At 35.5% G+C, this 20,760-nt stretch overlaps 1 protein-coding gene across 1 annotated transcript; it reads left to right on the forward strand.

Annotated features, from left to right (window-relative positions):
• The first annotated feature begins 12,403 nt into the window (after nucleotides 1-12,403).
• Nucleotides 12,404-18,504, forward strand: SCG2 (secretogranin II). The gene is made up of 2 exons (XM_070945749.1): nucleotides 12,404-12,456; nucleotides 16,653-18,504. The coding sequence occupies exon 2, from the start codon at nucleotides 16,667-16,669 to the stop codon at nucleotides 18,473-18,475; it is 1,809 nt and encodes a 602-aa protein (XP_070801850.1). The 5' UTR covers nucleotides 12,404-12,456; nucleotides 16,653-16,666; the 3' UTR covers nucleotides 18,476-18,504.
• The last annotated feature ends 2,256 nt before the right edge of the window (nucleotides 18,505-20,760 follow it).

Genomic DNA, 20,760 nt, shown 5'->3' on the forward strand with positions numbered 1-20,760 from the left:
TATTCCTTCAGTAAAGAAACAGATAAATGACCTCCCTTCCTGACACCAGCTTTTATGGTGGTGCCATAGTGGTGCAGTGGTTAGAATGCAGTATTTCAGGCTACTTCTACTGACTGCCAATTGCCAGCAGTTTGGCAGTTCAAATCTCACCGGCTCAAAGTTCCCTCAGCCTGCCATCCTCCGAGATCAGTAAAATGAGGACCCAGATTGTTGGGGGGCAATATGCTGACTCTGTAAACCTCTGAGGGAGGGCTGTAAAGCACTGTGAAGCAGTATATACTGTAAGTCTAAGTGCTATTGTGTTTGCTATTTTACAGTTAATAATTGTGTCATTATTCTTGATATATCCTTTCCCCCCACAAAATTGTTCATAGATCCTTAATTTAAAAAAGAAGAGGTAATAATTGGGCATATGCAATTTTCAAATGTTAAACTCGCTGATATTCCTGTATCTATAGGAATTAAATGGAATCTGGTACTTATTTTCATTTATAAGAAAATAAGCAACTTTTAAAAAATATTATCAATCAATCAATTTGTATATTGTTTCGATCACCAAAGTAATTATATGTGGCTTACATCACTTCTACAAATGTAAAAGTAGCAAAAATAAGAAAACCAGACAATAATATATAGCACAGTGGGAAGGATAATATAATATAAAAGAACCAGGAATAAACAAGGGAGTAAATCATTGTACCACATCCCGGGACGTGCAAGCAGAAGCAACCTCAGGGCCATATAACCACTGAGGGATATTGTTCTTCAGATGAGGTATACTTACCAAGACAGAGTGTCTCCTTTGGCCCACAAGGTCAGTGTTTTACAGTGGAATCTGGACTATGCCAACTCTTTCGGATTTTACTGGTTGTGCAGAAATCATGATAGAAAGATGGTCTCCTGTGTAACAAAGTCCTAATTCATATGAGATTTTAATGAGAAAGCCAACACCTAGAATTACACTGGAATCTCATTGATAGAAAGTGCAGCTTGCAGAATAGATACATCTGTGTAGAGATATGCTAGTATCCTAATACCATTTTCTTGATTTTCTGGATACAGAAATGAAACGCAACATAGAATGTAACAGAACAGTAACCATATAGCAATGGCAGCAGGTTGCTACCATTATATTTTCTCTGCCTTTGCCCTTTCCTAAGTATTCATGTTCCTTGCCAGATGCTATGGGAAAACTTAAGGCTTGCTGCTTCAGCATATGGGCAGCAGAATGAGTGATGATCAGGAAGAGTGGTGTATGTTGTCCTTTGTATATACACTTGGGTTCACTGGGTTGCAACTGGTAACCCTATCAAAATGGGTTTTTTAAAAAATATGCATGTCCTCTGCTCCAAGTATTACTCCCTTATCTGACTCTTCACTGAGTATCTCAGGAGTTTAAGCTGAAATTACTTCTATTCCACTGTGCATCCTTTTCAAACTCAAAGCTTCCTTCTCCTGAAGAGATTACTGACTGAATAATAAAACAGTTCTACCTCGCAATTCATTTTAATTCATGTCGGAAAGCAATTTAAGTTGAAAAAAATAACTTTCACATTGGATGACATTCTGTTTGTCGTACTAATTAAGCAAAGTTGGAATGGAGTGAGATGTTCTTTAATTTCATGTCACTGGCTCATACCGGTAATTGTCATTTTGTGAAGCAATATTCATACTTAGATATCAGTAATAAGTGTCAAAGAAAATTATTTTTCCCCCAATGTCAGAGTGAGGGATAAATACACAGATTTGTTGGATGGAGAGATAAGCTTAGAAAATTTTCGTCTATAGAAGGCCACTTTCCAGAGTTTGCCATCTAAGGCCTAACCAGTTTTCTTCCCATCATCTGCAAAGCAAAAATTACTTTATACTTGAAGAATAAGACTGGTTGAAACACTCTGAAATAAATGTGGCAGAAGTACGTCTCTTTTGACCCCATGCTGCTAATTAAAAGGATAAGAACACGAGGCCCAAAGTCCAAAGGTTAAGCAACATGTTTAAAACACACTGTTACATTAGTCACACATAAGATAAGTGCAAGAAGCCATGTCGTATTCAACAGTATACAATACTGACCCAATTTTATCCAGTCTCCAACCCTTTTAGTAAGGTTGCTGAAAAGAAGGTTGGTCTGTAGCTTCAGAGGCTCTAGATAAAGCATTATTTGGACCCCTTTCAGTTGGGTTTCAGGCTGGGATATAATACAGAGACAGCATTGATCATATTTGTTGATGACCAGGGACAGAATGGTTCTTGAATGTCTTAGCAGGTTTCAATACCATTGATCATAGCATACTTTTGGCCAGGATCCTTCTAACCTGATAATCCTTCTATCTGCGGTGCAGTGGTATTTTTCTACTTTCTTTCAGGAGGCTTTCAGTCAGTGAGCACAGGAGCACAGGTTGAATCAAAAAGTCTTGATTTGTGGGGTGTCACAGAACAAATAAGCAAAGTTAGAACTCATAGGAAGGGAAAGATAACCGATTTGATTTACTTTCTAGGCTGCTTCACCAGTTTAGGGTGGATTCATAGATTTAAAAATAACAGTATTATGAATATATAAATACACAGACATATTTATGGATTAATGAATCCTTTTCTTTAGGTCTATCTCTGTTCCAAAATAATTATTTTCTAAATTTGGGGGGGGGGATATCATTCACCTAGTAATAATTCCATTATTATGTCTCTTGTCAAAAATTAATACAAATTAAAAATATGATGATGACTCTCATGGAAGCCCAGGATATGGATTAGAATATGTCCAGATGTCTCAGAAATGGATATTTTAAATATATATAAAATTATATGTTATACAGTAGCTTCATTGTATCCCATTATATTATAAACATCTGATAGCTTCCCAATTACCCAATTAGAGATTTATTCATTAGCCTTTAGGCAGAAGTAAAATTAATATGAGAAAGCTTCTACTTCCAGAATTTGAACCAGAAAATGAAATCCTATTTCATCTTGGAACTGATTTGAAGGTTCTGCTGATTGCTGTTGTTTCATATTTCTTCACTGGTAGAGGGTGCACTTTACATGCATAATAGCCAAATCTCCCTAATATTTTGATTTAAAATTGGGAAAATGCCTATCTGAACTTCTGGAGAGCTATTGTCATCCAGGACTAACAAAAAGTGAGGTATATGGACAAAACATACATCTTTAACAATGCTAGGAATTTGCTAGGAGTACTAAAGACGTTAAAACTAAGTACCAAGAATTTGGATCAGTAGTAAGAAACCACAGCATTGGTCAAGAATAAGAGCCTGTAAACAGGTGGAGTTTGAAATAAAATAGCTGTGTCAGGCACCTTAAGTCAATGAAGGAAACTAATAATAGTGACTACAGACAAGGGACGTGTCATCACATGAAATAAAATGTAGTAGTATCTGCTGGTTCTTGCTGCATTTTGGTACTGGTAAAAAACTCTCATGCCCTCAACTCTCATGCCCTTTAACTGTATGAAAGTGATATTTCTTAATTGTCACTATCATCATGCACCTCAACAACATAGCTTTCTCCCTCTTTCCTCTCAGTCAGTCAACCAGTTTTTGAATCAAATGTATAGCTTTTCCATCCCCAATTAACCTCAAAATTTGACAAACTTTTCACATTAGGATAACCACAGAAAGTTATTCTTCTAGGTTACTTCTTTCTACTATAACTGGCAGTGTTCTTCATGTGTCTTATAGCTATAATGATAAAAAAAGAAACCACAAATACTTTTCTACTATATATAAGTCAGTGGTGGAATTCAATTTTTTTTACTACCGGTTCTATGAGCGTGGCTTGGTGGGCGTGGCAGGGGAAGGATACTGCAAAATCTCCATTCCCTCCCCACTCCTGGGGGAAGGATACTGCAAAATCTCCATTCCCACCCCACTCCTGGGGAAGGATATTGCAAAATCTCCATTCTCACCCCACTCTGGGGCCAGCCAGAGGTGGTGGGCCCCACTCTGGGGCCAGTCCAGTTCTCTGGACTACCAAAATTTCCACTACCAGTTCTCCAGAACCTGTCAGAACCTGCTGAATAGCACCCCTGATATAAGTGCAGGGAATTTACATAAAATTATATTTAGCAGATGCTATTTAAGTAGCAGTCACTTGGCCCTGTTCTAACTCTTGTCAAATAAAAAGTGAAGATGAAAGATTGAGATCCCACATGCTACATAGTGAGTCTTCTAAACTTATTAATACAGCCTCACTACTTAGTGTATGTTTAGTAGGTTTTCTCCATACAATCTATGGGAAGAATGTTTTTGCTTCTGTGAAGAAAATCAAATGGGTATAAATCAAGCAGAAGCAAGGAGATGGACTCTACCAAAACTGATTCCAATTCTCCATGACTTGATTGGTTGCTTTGCAAGGCTATAAATCAGATTGATTTGTGGTATCTGACAGAAGTGCAGTGAGCAGGCTTGAAACACAACTACCTGTCATTCTGACACTGCAAAGTTTGATGAATATCATAGCACAGAAGGTTATGAATTAATGAAGTTTTCTCTAAAGAAACAAGAAACAAGAAGTGCATAAAAATACCCTAGCAAGAGGAATGTCTTATATTAATCTGAATCATCTTGTACATCTAAAAGTAATTGAACAAATAAAATGAATTCTTAGCCCTTCGTTTTGGATTACTGATTTTGAATTTATTTGTAAGCATTCAATTGTGCAGAATCACAACTCATATTCAGATTAAGTAGTGTAACTTGTCTTAATAAAATAAACAGATGAATGAGAAATTTAAAAAGACAGCTGTAGTTGGCATATTATTTCTGTCAACCAGGACTATTGAGCATGATCTAATCCATATTATATTTTCTCAAGACCTCTTGTCAGCTCCAATCATCCATGTTAGTACTGATTCTTGTATTTCCTCCTCCAAATAACTATGCACATAGATTTTTTTGTTATTTTTTTTGTATGTATTCATTTAAGTTATTGTCTGGTTAGATGTACAGTATCTGCCAATTGGCTATGTATCAGTCTGGAGCAATAGAGCCATTTTTTTCCAATGTTTAACATAATTCCCATTGAAGAACAGTGAGAACTTACTTTGTAATATCTTCCAAAGCTTACTTTCTGTTTTTTAAATGTAGTCACTTTTCTGAGCAGCTTTTCTTAAATTTAAATGCAATAAAGTTGCTTTATTTATAATTAGAAGAATTATAATTATAATTGAAAGGGATCCGTACATCTCTACAATAGAATCATGCTACACATCTTACTAAGATATTTGACTGTTAACAAGAGATTCCATTGTGCCTGGCAGAAGGGATCTAGTAGGATGAGAGAAGAAAAGAAACAACTCCTCAGCTAGTGATGACATTCCACCTTCTAATCAATTGATTGGGCACTATTTTATTGAGGAATAGGATTACTTGGCAACCTAGTCTAATGTGAGTCAGATTATATATATATATATATATGTAGGTCTTTGGTTATTCGGGTCTTCTCCCACGTAAAATTGGAAGTGTCTTGGCGACGTTTCGACGAAGTCTCATTCGTCATCTTCAGGCTGGTGTTCTCGGCTTCGTGCTTCCAGGAGCAATGTGAGATCGCAGCTGTCTCTTCCTTTTGACTGCTAGTGGGGGTGTGAGCTGATTGGGTGGGAACTTGGCTGTGTTCTGATTGGGTGGAGGTGTGTTCTGATTGGTTAGGGGCTTGGCTGTGCTCTGATTGGATGGGGGGGTTGGTTGTGCTCTGATTGGCTGGGGGTGTGTTCTGTTTGGGTGGGGGCTTGGTTGTGCTCAGCTTAGTCTGAGTTGCAGGGGGATTAGAGCTGGTGAGCTGCGTTGTTGTTGTTTGGCTTCATGTTTGTGGCCGTGCGAGCTCTTCATGGTGGGTGTCAGTCTGCTTCATGTATGGATTGGAGGGGTTTAAAGTGGCTAATGATGCAGCTGCGGTCTGGCTTCTGGTCCTTGGTCGTGGCTCATTATCAGTGTGGGTTTGAGTCTGCTTTCTGCGTGGATGTATGGTGGTGACATCCTGTGTGGCTCTCGTGAGTGTGGGTCTGGTGTCATTCGTCGTGTTAGGGACTCGTTTGTCAATAAGGGCGGGTTTCCAAATGGCTGGTAGGCGGGAGGTATCGTCTCGTTTGTTCATGCTGTGTGGGCGTTTTTCTATCTCGATGGCTTCTCTGATTATTCTGTTGTTAAAGTGTTCAGTTTTGGCGATAGTTCTGGTCTTTTTAAAGTCAATATCATGTCCTGTGGCTTTAAGGTGTTGGACCAGGGAAGAAGTTGGTTCCTCTTTTCTGACTGAGTTCTTGTGTTCTTCTATGCGTGCACTTATTCGTCTGTTGGTTTGTCCAATGTATGTGGTGGGGCAGGCGGTGCATGGGATTTCATATACTCCTTGATTTTCTAACTCAATTTTGTCTTTGGGGTTCCGACACCTTCATAATCTGGCCACATGGGAAAGAAAAACTGGACAACTTCCTCACACACCTCAACAGCCTACACCCCAAAATACAGTTCACCATGGAAACAGAAGCGAACAACCAACTTCCCTTCCTGGATGTCTTAGTCTACAGAAAATCCAATGGCTCCCTAGGACACACTATCTACCAGAAGAAAACACACACAAACCGCTATCTGCACGCACTCTCACACCACCACCCTGCCCAGATCAACTCTGTAGCCAAGACACTCATTTCCAGAACAAAACGCTTAGCTGACGAACAACACCTAAAAACCAAACTACACACTCTCACTAACGTACTAACATCCAATGGATTCCAAAGAAATAATTTCACCAACCTAATCCAAAAAGAAACCCCCACTAAAATCCAAGACAGAGAACAAGAAAACAGCAAAGCCCTCCTCCCATACATAAAAGGCACCACAGACAGAATAAGCAAAATCCTCCATAAACATAACATCAAGACAGCATTCTGCACAAACCGAAAAATATCCACCATCCTAAGGAACCCCAAAGACAAAATTGAGTTAGAAAATCAAGGAGTATATGAAATCCCATGCACCGCCTGCCCCACCACATACATCGGACAAACCAACAGACGAATAAGTGCACGCATAGAAGAACACAAGAACTCAGTCAGAAAAGAGGAACCAACTTCTTCCCTGGTCCAACACCTTAAAGCCACAGGACATGATATTGACTTTAAAAAGACCAGAACTATCGCCAAAACTGAACACTTTAACAACAGAATAATCAGAGAAGCCATCGAGATAGAAAAACGCCCACACAGCATGAACAAACGAGACGATACCTCCCGCCTACCAGCCATTTGGAAACCCGCCCTTATTGACAAACGAGTCCCTAACACGACGAATGACACCAGACCCACACTCACGAGAGCCACACAGGATGTCACCACCACACATCCATGCAGAAAGCAGACTCAAACCCACACTGATAATGAGCCACGACCAAGGACCAGAAGCCAGACCGCAGCTGCATCATTAGCCACTTTAAACCCCTCCAATCCATACATGAAGCAGACTGACACCCACCATGAAGAGCTCGCACGGCCACAAACATGAAGCCAAACAACAACAACGCAGCTCACCAGCTCAAATCCCCCTGCAACTCAGACTAAGCTGAGCACAACCAAGCCCCCACCCAAACAGAACACACCCCCAGCCAATCAGAGCACAACCAACCCCCCAGCCAATCAGAGCACAGCCAAGCCCCTAACCAATCAGAACACACCTCCACCCAATCAGAACACAGCCAAGTTCCCACCCAATCAGCTCACACCCCCACTAGCAGTCAAAAGGAAGAGACAGCTGCGATCTCACATTGCTCCTGGAAGCACGAAGCCGAGAACACCAGCCTGAAGATGACGAATGAGACTTCGTCGAAACGTCGCCAAGACACTTCCAATTTTACGTGGGAGAAGACCCGAATAACCAAAGACTTACATATATATATATTCGAACTTGGCTAGCTGATGGGAGCTAAATAGCTTGAAATAGATTTATACTTGTCTCCCTTTATACCAATATAAATTTGGTATAAAATGGTTTGTCGTGAATGCGACTGCCTGAGGGCTCCTGGATTGGAGCTGTAAGGTGAAAGGGAAGCAGTATGCTCCCTCCCATGTTGGGGTAGACCAGGTATCTTGACAGAAAAACACTTTATATATACGTGAATGAGAATTCTATTTTATTCTATATATATAATACAAATTGAATGTGAAATCATATCAGAGTATTAATCAGTAACCATAATTCAACCCATCATCCACATAACCATGAATGATCAGAAGCTTCCATTGGCTAAAATAACAATGATGCCTGTCTAGCAGCAAATGGATGCACAGAACTATATAGCCCCAGTTGACTTGTGGAGGTTGAATACAGTCAGAAAAGCCCAAATTTTTAATAACTACAGCTCTTTGAAGTAGAATTTGTAGTATTTAGCTATTCACAAGTACTTCTCAAACGTCTCCTAAAATGTTAAAAGAGACTAAATGGCAAATGGCTTCAAGGTTTTGGTTACCACCTTTAAAGCGCTCCATGGCTTAGGACCTGGGTACTTGCGGGACCGCCTACTACCACCAATAGCCTCCCACCGGCCGGTACGCTCCCATAGAGAGGGGCTTCTCCGGGTGCCGTCAGCCAAACAATGCCGACTGGCGGCCCCCAGGGGGAGAGCCTTCTCTGTGGGGGCACCTACTATCTGGAACGAGCTCCTCCCAGAGATACGGAGGATCCCGGATCTGCGCACCTTCCGCCGCGCTTTAAAGACCTTACTATTTCACCAGGCGGGCCTGGCCTAATTTTCTCCCTCTTTTATAAAAGATTTTTAATTTTTAAATATCTTTTAGTATTTTATACATTCAATTTTAAATTGGTTTTAAAAGTTTGGGGTTTTAAATTTGTCGGGGCCAAAATTATTTAATTTGATTTTATTCTACTTTTAAATTTTGTATATATGTGTTTTATTGTTTGGCTGTGCACCGCCCTGAGTCCTTCGGGAGTAGGGTGGTATAGAAATAAAATAAAATAAATAAATAAATAAATTAAGTATGTGAACATATGTGGACCTATCTATAGCTATATAATTACATATATCAATCTAAGGAATTTTCTTTTCAATTCTGAAGTACTAAAAATAAATGTTATTTGGATATGAAGAAATGACAGCACAAAATCGTTCCTCCATTCATTCGCATTTAGTGCTTTACTTTATTCCCTATATCCTCTCTACAATATGACTCAGACTTTCTCATTATCTTTTTTCTCACACACACATATCACACATACAGGAAGACTCAAACACTGCTGTCTGACTCAGAGCTGCCACTGAAATCCCAATTCCTTGATCCAGTAAGAAGACTTCTGCAATTCTTTGGGAGATACATAAAATTTGCTCAAAACATATTTGCAAACTCTGTATTAATAGTTTTGTATTTGGGTACTTATTTTGCCATCATCTTGCCAAAAAATAAAAATAAAAATAAAAATTCAAATTAGATTAAAATTAAAGGTTGGGGAAATGACATGTTTAAAAACACTAATTTTAAAAAAGAACAGCCCCAAGATGGTTTATGTTGCTTTCAAATTGAAGTTGCTGATTTAGTGCCTTGAATACCTTATCCAGTAGAGCACTGTTTATATACTGAAAATACTAATACTTGGGATGCTAGTGCTCCTTTTACTCAGGCCATCAATTATTGCAACTGATAATGTGCAACTGACCATTTTAAAAATCTTTTTTTTAAAGAAGAAAGAAGGACCATACCTCAGAGGTATAACACAAATGACTTGTAACTGTGGAGAATTTCTAAAAGTCAATGTAGACTACTATTTTCCCCAACTGGGTACACTGGATGTGTTAGATTTCAGTTCCAATAATTTCCTACCAGTATGTGCTTTGAATTTTCATTGTTTTTATTATTCTTCATACTTTAAAAAATTGAGAATATATACCATTTTTAACTTCATACAAATTATTTTGAATATTTTGTTCTGAAAAGTGTGAATATATGTATGTTAGATCTCTAGCATTGGGTAATGGGTAATTATTACTTAAACTTTTGTAAAATATCTCAGGCTAACATAGTATTTTTCCAGATAATTGGGGAGAGAAAGAAAGTATTGAACACAGGGGCAATAAACATGCTGGCTGTTTATTCAGGTTTTTCTCAACTATAGAATCAGTTCCAAAATATTAAATAAATAAATAATAAGCAAAACAAAATTATTTGTTTCCTCTTATCAATTGCCTATTGACCAGAAACAACCATCACAACAAGAATGGGTAATTCATAATTCCACATCAGATTCCATTTTGAAGAAGAAATGGAGGAGTATCCATGACAACATAGCAACAAAACAGCTGATTTTTATTTTTATTTTAACAAAAAAAAAAGTAATCCTAATAATAGAGCTCGACAAAATACATCTACTGCCATTTTAAAATCTCAACCCATCTAAAAAATCCACAAATAATGGATCACATATATTTGTTCTACTCACACCATGTAATCTCCAGCTCACTGGACCACATTCGCAGTAGCAGAAAAAATAACATTAAAACATGGCCTCTGCCAGCAAAACAGATGACTTACTACTACACCATAGCTATGTAATATTAAAGCAAAGCAATATCCAGGATCACATTCCTTTCACCCATGCATGTAAATAGTTGCTACCATGCACTTTTATGAGAAATATAAAAGACAATATACTTGGCTCCCATTGTGATATCTTATTGCTGTCCTTTCCACATTTTTCCTTAAAAATATGTTTTTCTTACTGCTGTAGTTCTGTTTTGTTTATACAGGATCACTTGATAGTCAGTATGGAAATTGGCTATTTAAATCTAAAATTCATACCAATAATGCTTATAACATATATCAAACAGAAAACATATACTGTTAGTTTGTTCAGAATTAGCATCATACAAAGAAATTGCTTTGTGTTGAATTCTAAGAAAAAGAATCTGAAGTTAATTTCATATGGGATGAATATCAAGTTGAATAGAAGCAGTGGTGGGATTCAAATAATTTAACAACCGGTTCTCTGCCCTACTGATTTTTTCCATCAACCAGTTTGCCAAACTGCTCAGAAAGTTAACAACCGGTTCTCCCAAAGTGGTGCGAACTGGCTGAATCCCACCACTGAATAGAAGTTATGTATTTTTCTGGATAACAGGTTCCATTGTCAAATTTCTTTTATGTTGGGAAGTTTTTTCCTAATACTCAAGCAGAATCTGCTTTCTGATAAGTTAAATACACAGTATATTCTGCACTTAGGAATGAGAGAAATCTTCACTTCTTTCTTATAAACCATGTTTAGATAATCACTTTTCATCTAAAGCAGGGATTGGCAGTTGGTACTTCTAGATGTTTCAAACCAAAAATTAATTAACTTGGCCATGGGATCACTAAGAGGCAAAAGGCTGCTACTTCGATGATCCAAAATAGTATTCCAATAATACGTTATGGTGGCAAATCCCTGTAATGAATAACTACCGGAAAATAAAAGACAGATTCCTGAATCTGAGGTCTTCGTGCAAGATTATGTTTATGTTTAGCTTTTTTCACATAAACTTCTCTCAATAAAATTAGAGCTGCTACAGATGGAAGCTTAAAATTTATAGTTTGTTGCAATGATATTAGCAGACATATCATTATAATTACATAGTGAAAAATAATTAGGTTCATTGTTTTCATCATGTCTGTATGTCTCTGTGTGTTTCATTATAATTTCATTACAGACTTTAAGAGAAACTCCTCCAAAACAAATCAAATGAATGTAATAGAAAGCAGCCATAGTAATCAAATCCTTTTCTTGCATTTGTTTTTCCTAAAGTCTTTCCTAAAGACTTACCAAATAGAACCTGCTGCAAAGGACAGGGTTATAATTTTGAAAAACCTAATAATTTGTATTCGGTACTAAATGTGATCATATATCACCATTCTGTCACATTTCGCCCCCCTGATTATTCTCAAGCTTTCATACTTTCAGCTGCATCATTTGAAACCTACAAAGTGCAAGTGGAAATCCTTTTACTACAACAATTTTCTAAATATTTGGGAGTCTGGAATTCTTGCCTCTTTCCTCTCAGGAGGTCCAGATCAACGTTACTTCCTGCAGGTTCCTGTCAAGGAATAGGACACAGGGAAATATACAAACTGCTGACCAGACTCGTTATTTTTAAAAGGTTTTCAGGGGCTGCTTAAGAAGAATGCAGTTTTCCCTAGAGGAAGACAGGTGGCGTAAACATACAAAGGAAATCTCCTTCTTCCTTCAAATAGTGAAGCCAAACGACGCTTTTTCTGTAATGTTCTTTCTCAAAAGGAAAGTCGTTTTTTGTTTTTTTCCCCAACCGGGTGGGGTGACGTCAGTCTGTCAGTAAGAGTCAGGTGATGTACACTATAAGCGGAGGAGCTCTCCTGGTGCTGAAAACAGTCTGTAAACTCGGAGCGAATGGATATAGTCAATATCATGCTTTAGATTGCCTCAGACACAGGTAAGAATATATGCTTTCTCTTTTAATCGACAAATCAAAGGAAAGAGTCAATGTATATGTTCTCTGTAGGCAGCTTCCCAGCAGGGAATAAGGTAGAAGCAGCAAATTACCTAGTCAGAAAACGTATGAAATTGAAACCTGATGCACTTCACTTAGCAGCACAGAAACAGGGTGTTAATTGTACATGTTAAATATATTTTTCATACCTTCTGATTTAACTATATATCAAAAATAATAAGAAACCAGACCAATGAGAATGTTGATAATTATACCTGAGAGTTATTAAAACCCTTATATAGGAAATTTGAGGATTTTTAATCGTTTAGTTCAGAAATGTGTATTTATAAAGATTCATTTTTAGTCAGTGTTAGTGCAACTAAATCTAAGAAATAAGTCACTATATTTTAAAACATAATGCTGCTAACACTCTGTTCTTCCATGTAAGATAAAATTTCTAATATTCTAATTTGGATAAAAGTAAAAATTTATAAATGTATGGTTAAATGTATGTCTTAATGAATAAAATAGATATACTGGATCTCTGCATAATTTCTACTGAATATTCAGAAAAGAGTATATTCTATTGAATATATTAAAACCTAAAAGCTTCAGTCCATTGACTATATTAACAGTTTTACCATTCTGTTCAAGGATATTATTTACGTCTATACAAAAGTAAAGGAAACTAGAGGATTTTTTAATAAGCAGTTATTTGGAGATATTGGAATTGAATTTGGAATTCAAATGTAGTAAAGTAGAAAATAATACAGCTACTATTGAGTAGAGTGGAAAGTCCTTAAATATTTTCTTTTTATATTTATCCATTTAATTGAAAGATGGCACTTTTAGCATAAAAATATACCAACTGAAGCATACAATAAGATAAAAGAAAACTATTTTAAATACTGTAAAATTTTGATGCATTTTGCTCATTGTTCATGTCTGGAATTTAACATTATTTTACCTTGCAATAAATCTTTATTACTAAGCACAATTATAGTTCAGAGTGACTGCCAGAGTACAGAATAAAGACAAGAATTTTGTTTTTATATATTGTTTAAAATATATAGAAACAATCCAAAGCAACTAAAAATCAATTCAACAATTTTAAAATGGTGCTATTAACTTGTTAATATTCCAGTCAACTATAGTGAAATCCAGACAACCTCACTAAAATCACTAGGATTTAAGTATATCAAGTAAGTCCTACAGATTTCTCTATATTTAACTACCATTAAAATTGGATTCCATACAACCATTCACATTTTGTCTTTCTTTATCTGCTTTACTCTATCTGCTATTTCATTTATATTTCTTCCACAGGCTTTCATTGGTCATTAGAACATAAAAGCTATTTGACTAAAGCCATTCAAGCATTTGGACTGCAATATTTATTGCAAAGTAAGAAAAACTATCCTCTTTTAAGGACCTTGGCAAAGAAAGAATCCCCCCTCCTATTTTGAAATGATATTGAATAGAGTCTTAAGAATTAACAGATTATTAACTAGCATTTTTATTAATCTAAATTCTTACTTCGGGCATTGTTGGTTAAAAAATTAAGCAGTTCTGTTATAGTATTTTAATTAGCTCAATGTGTAAAATCATGCTATGCTGTGCTGCAAACCAGTCTATATTGCTTGAATGGCATAATTAGCCTTGTGTGTTTATTCAGAACAGAGTAAGATAAACTAGCATTACTGAATTTTTTTTCCTCCACCTCATGAACCACTATTATGTCAACGGGATATTTTAAAGTGTAAAAGGGACGAGGAAAAATGAGTGGACTGGAAAAAAAGTTGAATCAAGCTCATACCATTGTATGTCCATTCTGGATTTAATTTTTCTCTGGTCTATTTATTGCAATTTCTCTCTAAAATCTTAGAATTTCTTTCAGCAAGATTTAAATAAACAGGATTTCTGTCCTTTTAGCCCAGTAACCCAGAAACAATAACGGTTTTTATATAATGTTCAATCCACTATTTACTTACTACTTTTTCCTACTTTTACAGCCAAATGTTATAGAGGTAACATTTATAACTCTGAATAAATAAATATCTTGGATCAATCATTTTATAATTAGAATGGTTAAATCTCATGTGGACTGTGTACTATTCTTTTTGTAAACAGGATTTTAAAAAAATAATTCCCACTATTAACATAACCCTATTAACATAAATATGAAATACTTATTTACCAATGCAAATGGCCACAGGCTAGCAAATGGTTTATTCAAGCCAGAAGGATTTAGTGTTCTATTCAGAATTTCCCTGTCTGAATAGAACACTAGGCTTACTTAAATGCATTTGAGACAAAAATATATTTTTTATTAACAGCATATATGTGATGAAATATTAGGGAAGCACATTTAGCCACTCAGTCTGACTGATATTTGCTAATCTTTCTTTGTGAAATGTTCTTCTGTTAAAGTTAAAACAATAAAATATATTGCAAAATTTCAAAATATATTATCTTAGAAGTCTATTCTTTATTTTTATTAATGTCTGATTATTTTTTTTACTTTGAGGTTCTATTTTCTGATTGCAATGTTTTGGAATGAGTAAATCAATAAACTGAGATGTTCTGTGAAACTGTAGATAGGAAAACCTACATTTGTCAATATTTGATATAATATTTTATGGACATATTTATACTTTAATTAAGCAATTACCTTGTTCTCTTAGTTTATGCACTAGATAAATCTGGCTGCAATTTCAGGCACATCTAAACATTATAAAAACACAATCCAGGCTAGCAATTAAAATCTATATTCTTTGTCAAGGGAAAAAGCTGGCTTGACTATCAGCATTGCTTTAATTTTGCACTTGGGAGTATGTTATAAATATTTAGTGACAGAGATAGAGATTTATTTTCCATAAAATATTTATTTCCATTTGTTATATTCATTGTGTTTATTTACTAACACTACTTATCAACTGCTCCAATTATATGACTATACTTTATTAATAAGTCTGAGCTTATTATTTTATTATTTGCAGAGTGATCACAATAGATTTATTTTTATTGATTGATGGTAACCATTTTAGATTAGTGGACACATTTGGAATTCTGAAAATTTGCTATGAATACTCCCACAAAATGGCTGCTAGAAGGGCTGGGCTTCTTCATTTAAAGGAAAACAAATGCTATGGAAGGATATAATCAGTTAGAATCTATAATTATCAGAATCTTGCCATATCCTTCAGGTCTCCCAAATGCAAGGGGACCTTACTACTCTGACTTAGTTTGTTCCTTTTCTAGGCTAGTAAGTACACTTTTAGACAAACACTGAAATTTAAGACACCTATTGGACCCAGAAAAAAATATTGCAACTAAAAATAATGATAGTGGATGATCCTCAATTTAGCAAAATGTCAGTTTCCTTTTTTCAACTAAAAGTAAAAAAGTAATAAAAAAAATATAAGATCAGGTGGTTCAGAAAGCCTTGCAAATATTAAGGCAAATGTTCACAGATACCTTGATGGCCCATGAACCATTTTTGGTAACTAATTCTAGATTCTGAAAATGTTTTGTCCAAAATTTAGAAGTATTAAGTTGATAACAGTACATAATATAAGGAATTTAAGGTTCTGTCTAGGAAATCAATAGTATTGTTTAATAAATAAGAGCTGTCCTACGTAGATTATAATTTAAAAATTAGAGATAGGCTTCATGATTATTGAGGTATTTAAAACTGTTTCCTCAAACAATAAGGGAAACAGAGCAATTTGTAAAGGAGTAGCAGAACCTGGGGTGGAGTTAAAAGAGGGATTAGCCTAGAATCCCTACATAGACACAAGCAGACTAAGTCCAAGCCCCCTTGAATTCTGTGGATCCTTATCTAATACCAAGCAGGAGGTAACCATTAGTTGAGAATATTTGTGTGCATAGGCTATTTAGCAATAAATCAGTTTAATTGGACCTTCATGTGTGGACCTAGTCTTTCACGCCTGATACTAAATTACAAGGAATAACTTCTATGCAAAAATAGTTAGTTGTAACTATTTGTATAGACTATGGTTAATTATGTTTCATTTTTCTGATCTCTGAACATAACTAAATAAATAATATAATTCAACTTGAAGTAATTTATAAGTTACTTTAGTCTAGAACTATTATTGCTGTCCATACTTGACCATATAAGATATTTAAAATGTACCTCTCTGTGTTAATTTTCAATTTTTTCCCTTTATTTTAAGGAAACATTTCAAAAATGGCTGATAAAATCTCCTGGCTTGGAATACTTTTGCTTCTTGCCCAAGTTTTTCTGCTGATCTCTTATGCCAATGCCGCTTCATTTCAAAGTTTTCAAAACATTCAAAATGATCCAGACTATCTAATGAAAAACCTACAAAGGCTTCCAAGCCCAGATATGATCAAAGCTCTGGAATACATAGAAAGTCTAAGAAAACAAACCAGCAATATAGAAACAAGTCCAGATTATAATTCCTTTCAAAATGCTCCATTTGTTCTACAGTCAAAAGAAAGCAAAAACCAACACTATTTACCCGACAACCAAAGGGAGACCTTCCCGGAAGATGATTCCCAGTGGGTTAAGACAATGTTGGAAACCATAAGACAAAGAGAGAAGGAATCAAAAGTTGTCTCAAAAGAAAATAAACTTAATTCCCTGAATTCAGACAATATCTTTCTGGATGGAATAATGGATGATTATGATGATCGTACTTGGCCTGCACCAACACATAAAAATTTTAAGGTTCCACATACCTACTTTGAAGAAAATTCAAGAGATAGTCCTTATAAAAGAACAAATGAAATAGTGGAAGAACAATACACACCCCAAAGTCTTGCCACTTTAGAATCTGTATTTCAGGAGCTAGGGAAAATGATGGCACCTCATAATCTGAACAAAGAAAGGTTTAATGAGGAACAAAAGCTATACGCTGATGAGGAAGATGACGCTTTTAAAGGAAATAACATTGCTTATGAAGATGTGGTTGGAGGAGAGGACTGGAACCCAATAGAGGAAAAAGTGGAAAGTCAAACTCAAGAAGAAATAAGAGATAGTAAAGAAGAAATTGAGAAAAATGAAGAGATAAATGATGAAATAAAGAGAGCAGGTACCCTGGAAGATGACCTGAAAAAAGAGAATAAAAATCAAGTCCTGGAAGATGTTTCACAGTTGATGGATTATTATTTGAAAAAGATGATGAATAGACCAGGAGGTAATATATTGGGAATCAACCAAAATGAAGACAAAAGGGCAGTCAAATACTTTGAAAAACAGCTTGATCCTCAAGCAGTTTATCAGTTGATAGAAATTTCGAGAAATTTACAGATCCCACCTGAGGATTTAATTGAAATGTTGAGATCTGGAGATACACATCAGAATGAAAAGGAACAAGAACCAGAACTGGTTGAAGATATTGATGAAATCCCTGAGATTAATTTAGAAAAGTCAGACTTATTCAAAAATAAGCTTAACTCCTTACATGGTTATCAAAAGCAAAGATTTAATGTTCTGCCAGATAATCTGCCAGAAGACATGAATGTTGAAGATATTATCAATCTTTTAGGGATGGAAAATGTTGGCAATCAAAAACCTCCTTATCCTGGACATCAAATAAATCAAGAAAATGGATTGCCAAAATGGTACCTGCCTGCAAGATCTGATCAAAACATACTTTCCAAAGTGGCCTGGCTTAACCGTTTAGAAAGGCAAATGAAACAAGAATCATTGAATGGAAAAGAAGAAGAGTTGTCAGACTATTTAGCCAAGATGTTGACAAAGTATCCTGAAGCTATCAATACAGGTCTGAAAAAAGAAATTCCACTTGCAGTTTCATCTGAACGTGACCATCTAGACCAAATAGGAAGTCATGAACCAGATAAATTCACTTTATTCAGCAAAAGGCTGCCAATGGCTAAAGAGAATGATGACACTCAGAACAGACCATATATGGATGAAGAGATGCTAGCAAAAGTTCTGGAATATCTAAACCAGGAAAAGTCTGAAAAGGGGAGAGAACATATTACCAAAAGGGCAATGGAAAACATGTAGTTGTTTAAATATTATTTCTCCTTGTTGGATTAAATTATACCCCAATTCAGTTGTGATTTACTTTTCTTTAAGAATTTGAGGCATGTTCAGGCATTATACCTAGCTGCTTTTTGCCCACAAGAATTCTGGCACCCCCTTTTTCATGAGTAATATTACTTGTATGAAAGAAGAGCTCATGGGCCTCAACTATAGCTGCTCCTGTAGTCTCTGCATGTGGTTTTGAACATCAGCAATTGCAGGAACTTCCACAGGTGAGATCTGTGAGCTCCTAGCAAATGCTCTATACTGCTTGTGAAAATGATTGTGCCCAGATGACTCCTTCAGGTGCAAAAGTAGTAGTGGTTTTGTGTCTCAATTGGTCACCGTGATGGATGATTTGGCACTGAACAGTCTGTATAAACTTCTATGAGCTGTTCTGTGGTTTGTGAGTATTTCTAAATGTTTGAAATCTTGATCAAATAACAAATTGCTTCAATTTTTTTAAGAAACAAGTTTATGAAATAAAAACTGTCAAACAGTAAATCTTGAGACATCTTGATCAAAGCAGATTGGCCACCAAAATAGGGGTTTTTTAAATGAATTGAAATATTTTGTTATTGTCTGTAGTGTTTTTTTGTGAAGTACCAAATAAAAAATAAAGCATTCATATACATATAATATATATATATATATAGTTTTATTTACAAAGCTTTTTCTATTCTGTGTTTTAAGGTCAATGAATAAATATTATTTCTGGACAATAGACTGTGTTTTGTTTTGAGTGAATTGAACTGTTTATTTTCAAAGTTAGTTAGGTAAAATAATTGTGCTTTAAAGAATAATCATTTTAATTTTCCAGATAGCAAGCAACTACACGTTTAATGATGTTACTGAAGGCACTTTCTCAAAATCCTCTCACAAACACATTACCAATAGAACACAATGTTTTATAAATTAACAATAGTCAGTAGAAACACTTTTATCTGAGGATAACTAACTGAAGAAGGAAAGAAATCCATAATTCATCTTTAAGCCTGTCTTTCCGTTTCCATTACATTATAGTTATAATTATGTTGTGTGGAATAAAATATCAACTCTAAAACTCATTTGTATATATTTTATCAAGGGAAGATATTTGAAGACTATAAATTAAATTGACATCTTTGACTAATTATAAATAATATACTGAGTTAGAACCAAACTATTTTTTTCATTCTTTTGTCCTAGAAAAATCAAATTAGTCATCTCTGATTTAAGTTTCATTGTTCATCTTCCAAAAGACACAAAAGTGCAATAGTCATTAACTCAGATTATTTAAAAGGGTGATTAGGCAAACTGGGTAGCAACATATCAATTGGCATTAAATGGCAGAGCAAAAAATATTTCTTCTATTTTGTTTATTGACTACCCAGGGAGAAAATAAAAATTAGGATAATATATTTGATGGAACTTCAGTCTATTTTAGAGGGCTTTTATTTTTTAATAATTAGAATACTTAAAATCAACTGTCATCAATTCTTTGTTGGCACTGCAAAACAAATCAATCCACAAACTCTATGAGTATTTGATAAGGAATTCAGGGTAGGGAATTCAGGATAAAATGGCATGCCAAGTGTATACATTTATTTCTGCATAGTTTATGGATGAGGTTCATAAAATAGAGCGGAGGACATTCATGTCTATTATTACTATACCATCCTTGCTTTTCTCTAGTAAATTGAGGACAAGGTGTTTTATGCAATGAAGATGTATAAGAAAACAATTCCAGTGTGTGACTTAAATATAGCCCATATTCTCTGCCAGCCTTTCTCCATTTGTTTATCTCTAGACTTCATCTCTTGTGGACTTCAGGTTCCACAATTTTCCAGCAGTATTTTATTGAGCATTATGGGTGTGGCAGTGCAACACATCTGGAGAATGTCTGCAGAGGGAGGCTAATTGATTTGGATATATCAGCACTACTTATGCTCTCAGTCTACTCTCAGAATGGAGATGACCACAATTGCAAAAGCTCCATTCCCTCCACCATCAGTCTCCAGATTTCTATTGCTAAGGCATAACAGGTTTGTAGTTAAATTAATATACTGTGGCTGGACTGTTATTTTTTTCAGAAAAACTGTAATGTCATTTCAGGAAGAAAGAACTGGAGTTGAGAAAGAGATATTTTAACCCAGATCTAAGACTTTCATGATGTTTCAGTTATTCTTTAGAATCTCCAGCCAGAATGGTTAATGTTAAAAGAGATTCTTATAGTTCATCAATTTCTGAAAAGCCAAAAATAGATTTGGCCATTTTTGGTTTTCCAA

Source organism: Pituophis catenifer, unplaced genomic scaffold (assembly GCF_029215685.1).
Source record: "Pituophis catenifer annectens isolate HBS135680 unplaced genomic scaffold, rPitCat1.0.hap2 SCAF_6, whole genome shotgun sequence".
Lineage (NCBI taxonomy): Eukaryota > Metazoa > Chordata > Lepidosauria > Squamata > Colubridae > Pituophis > Pituophis catenifer.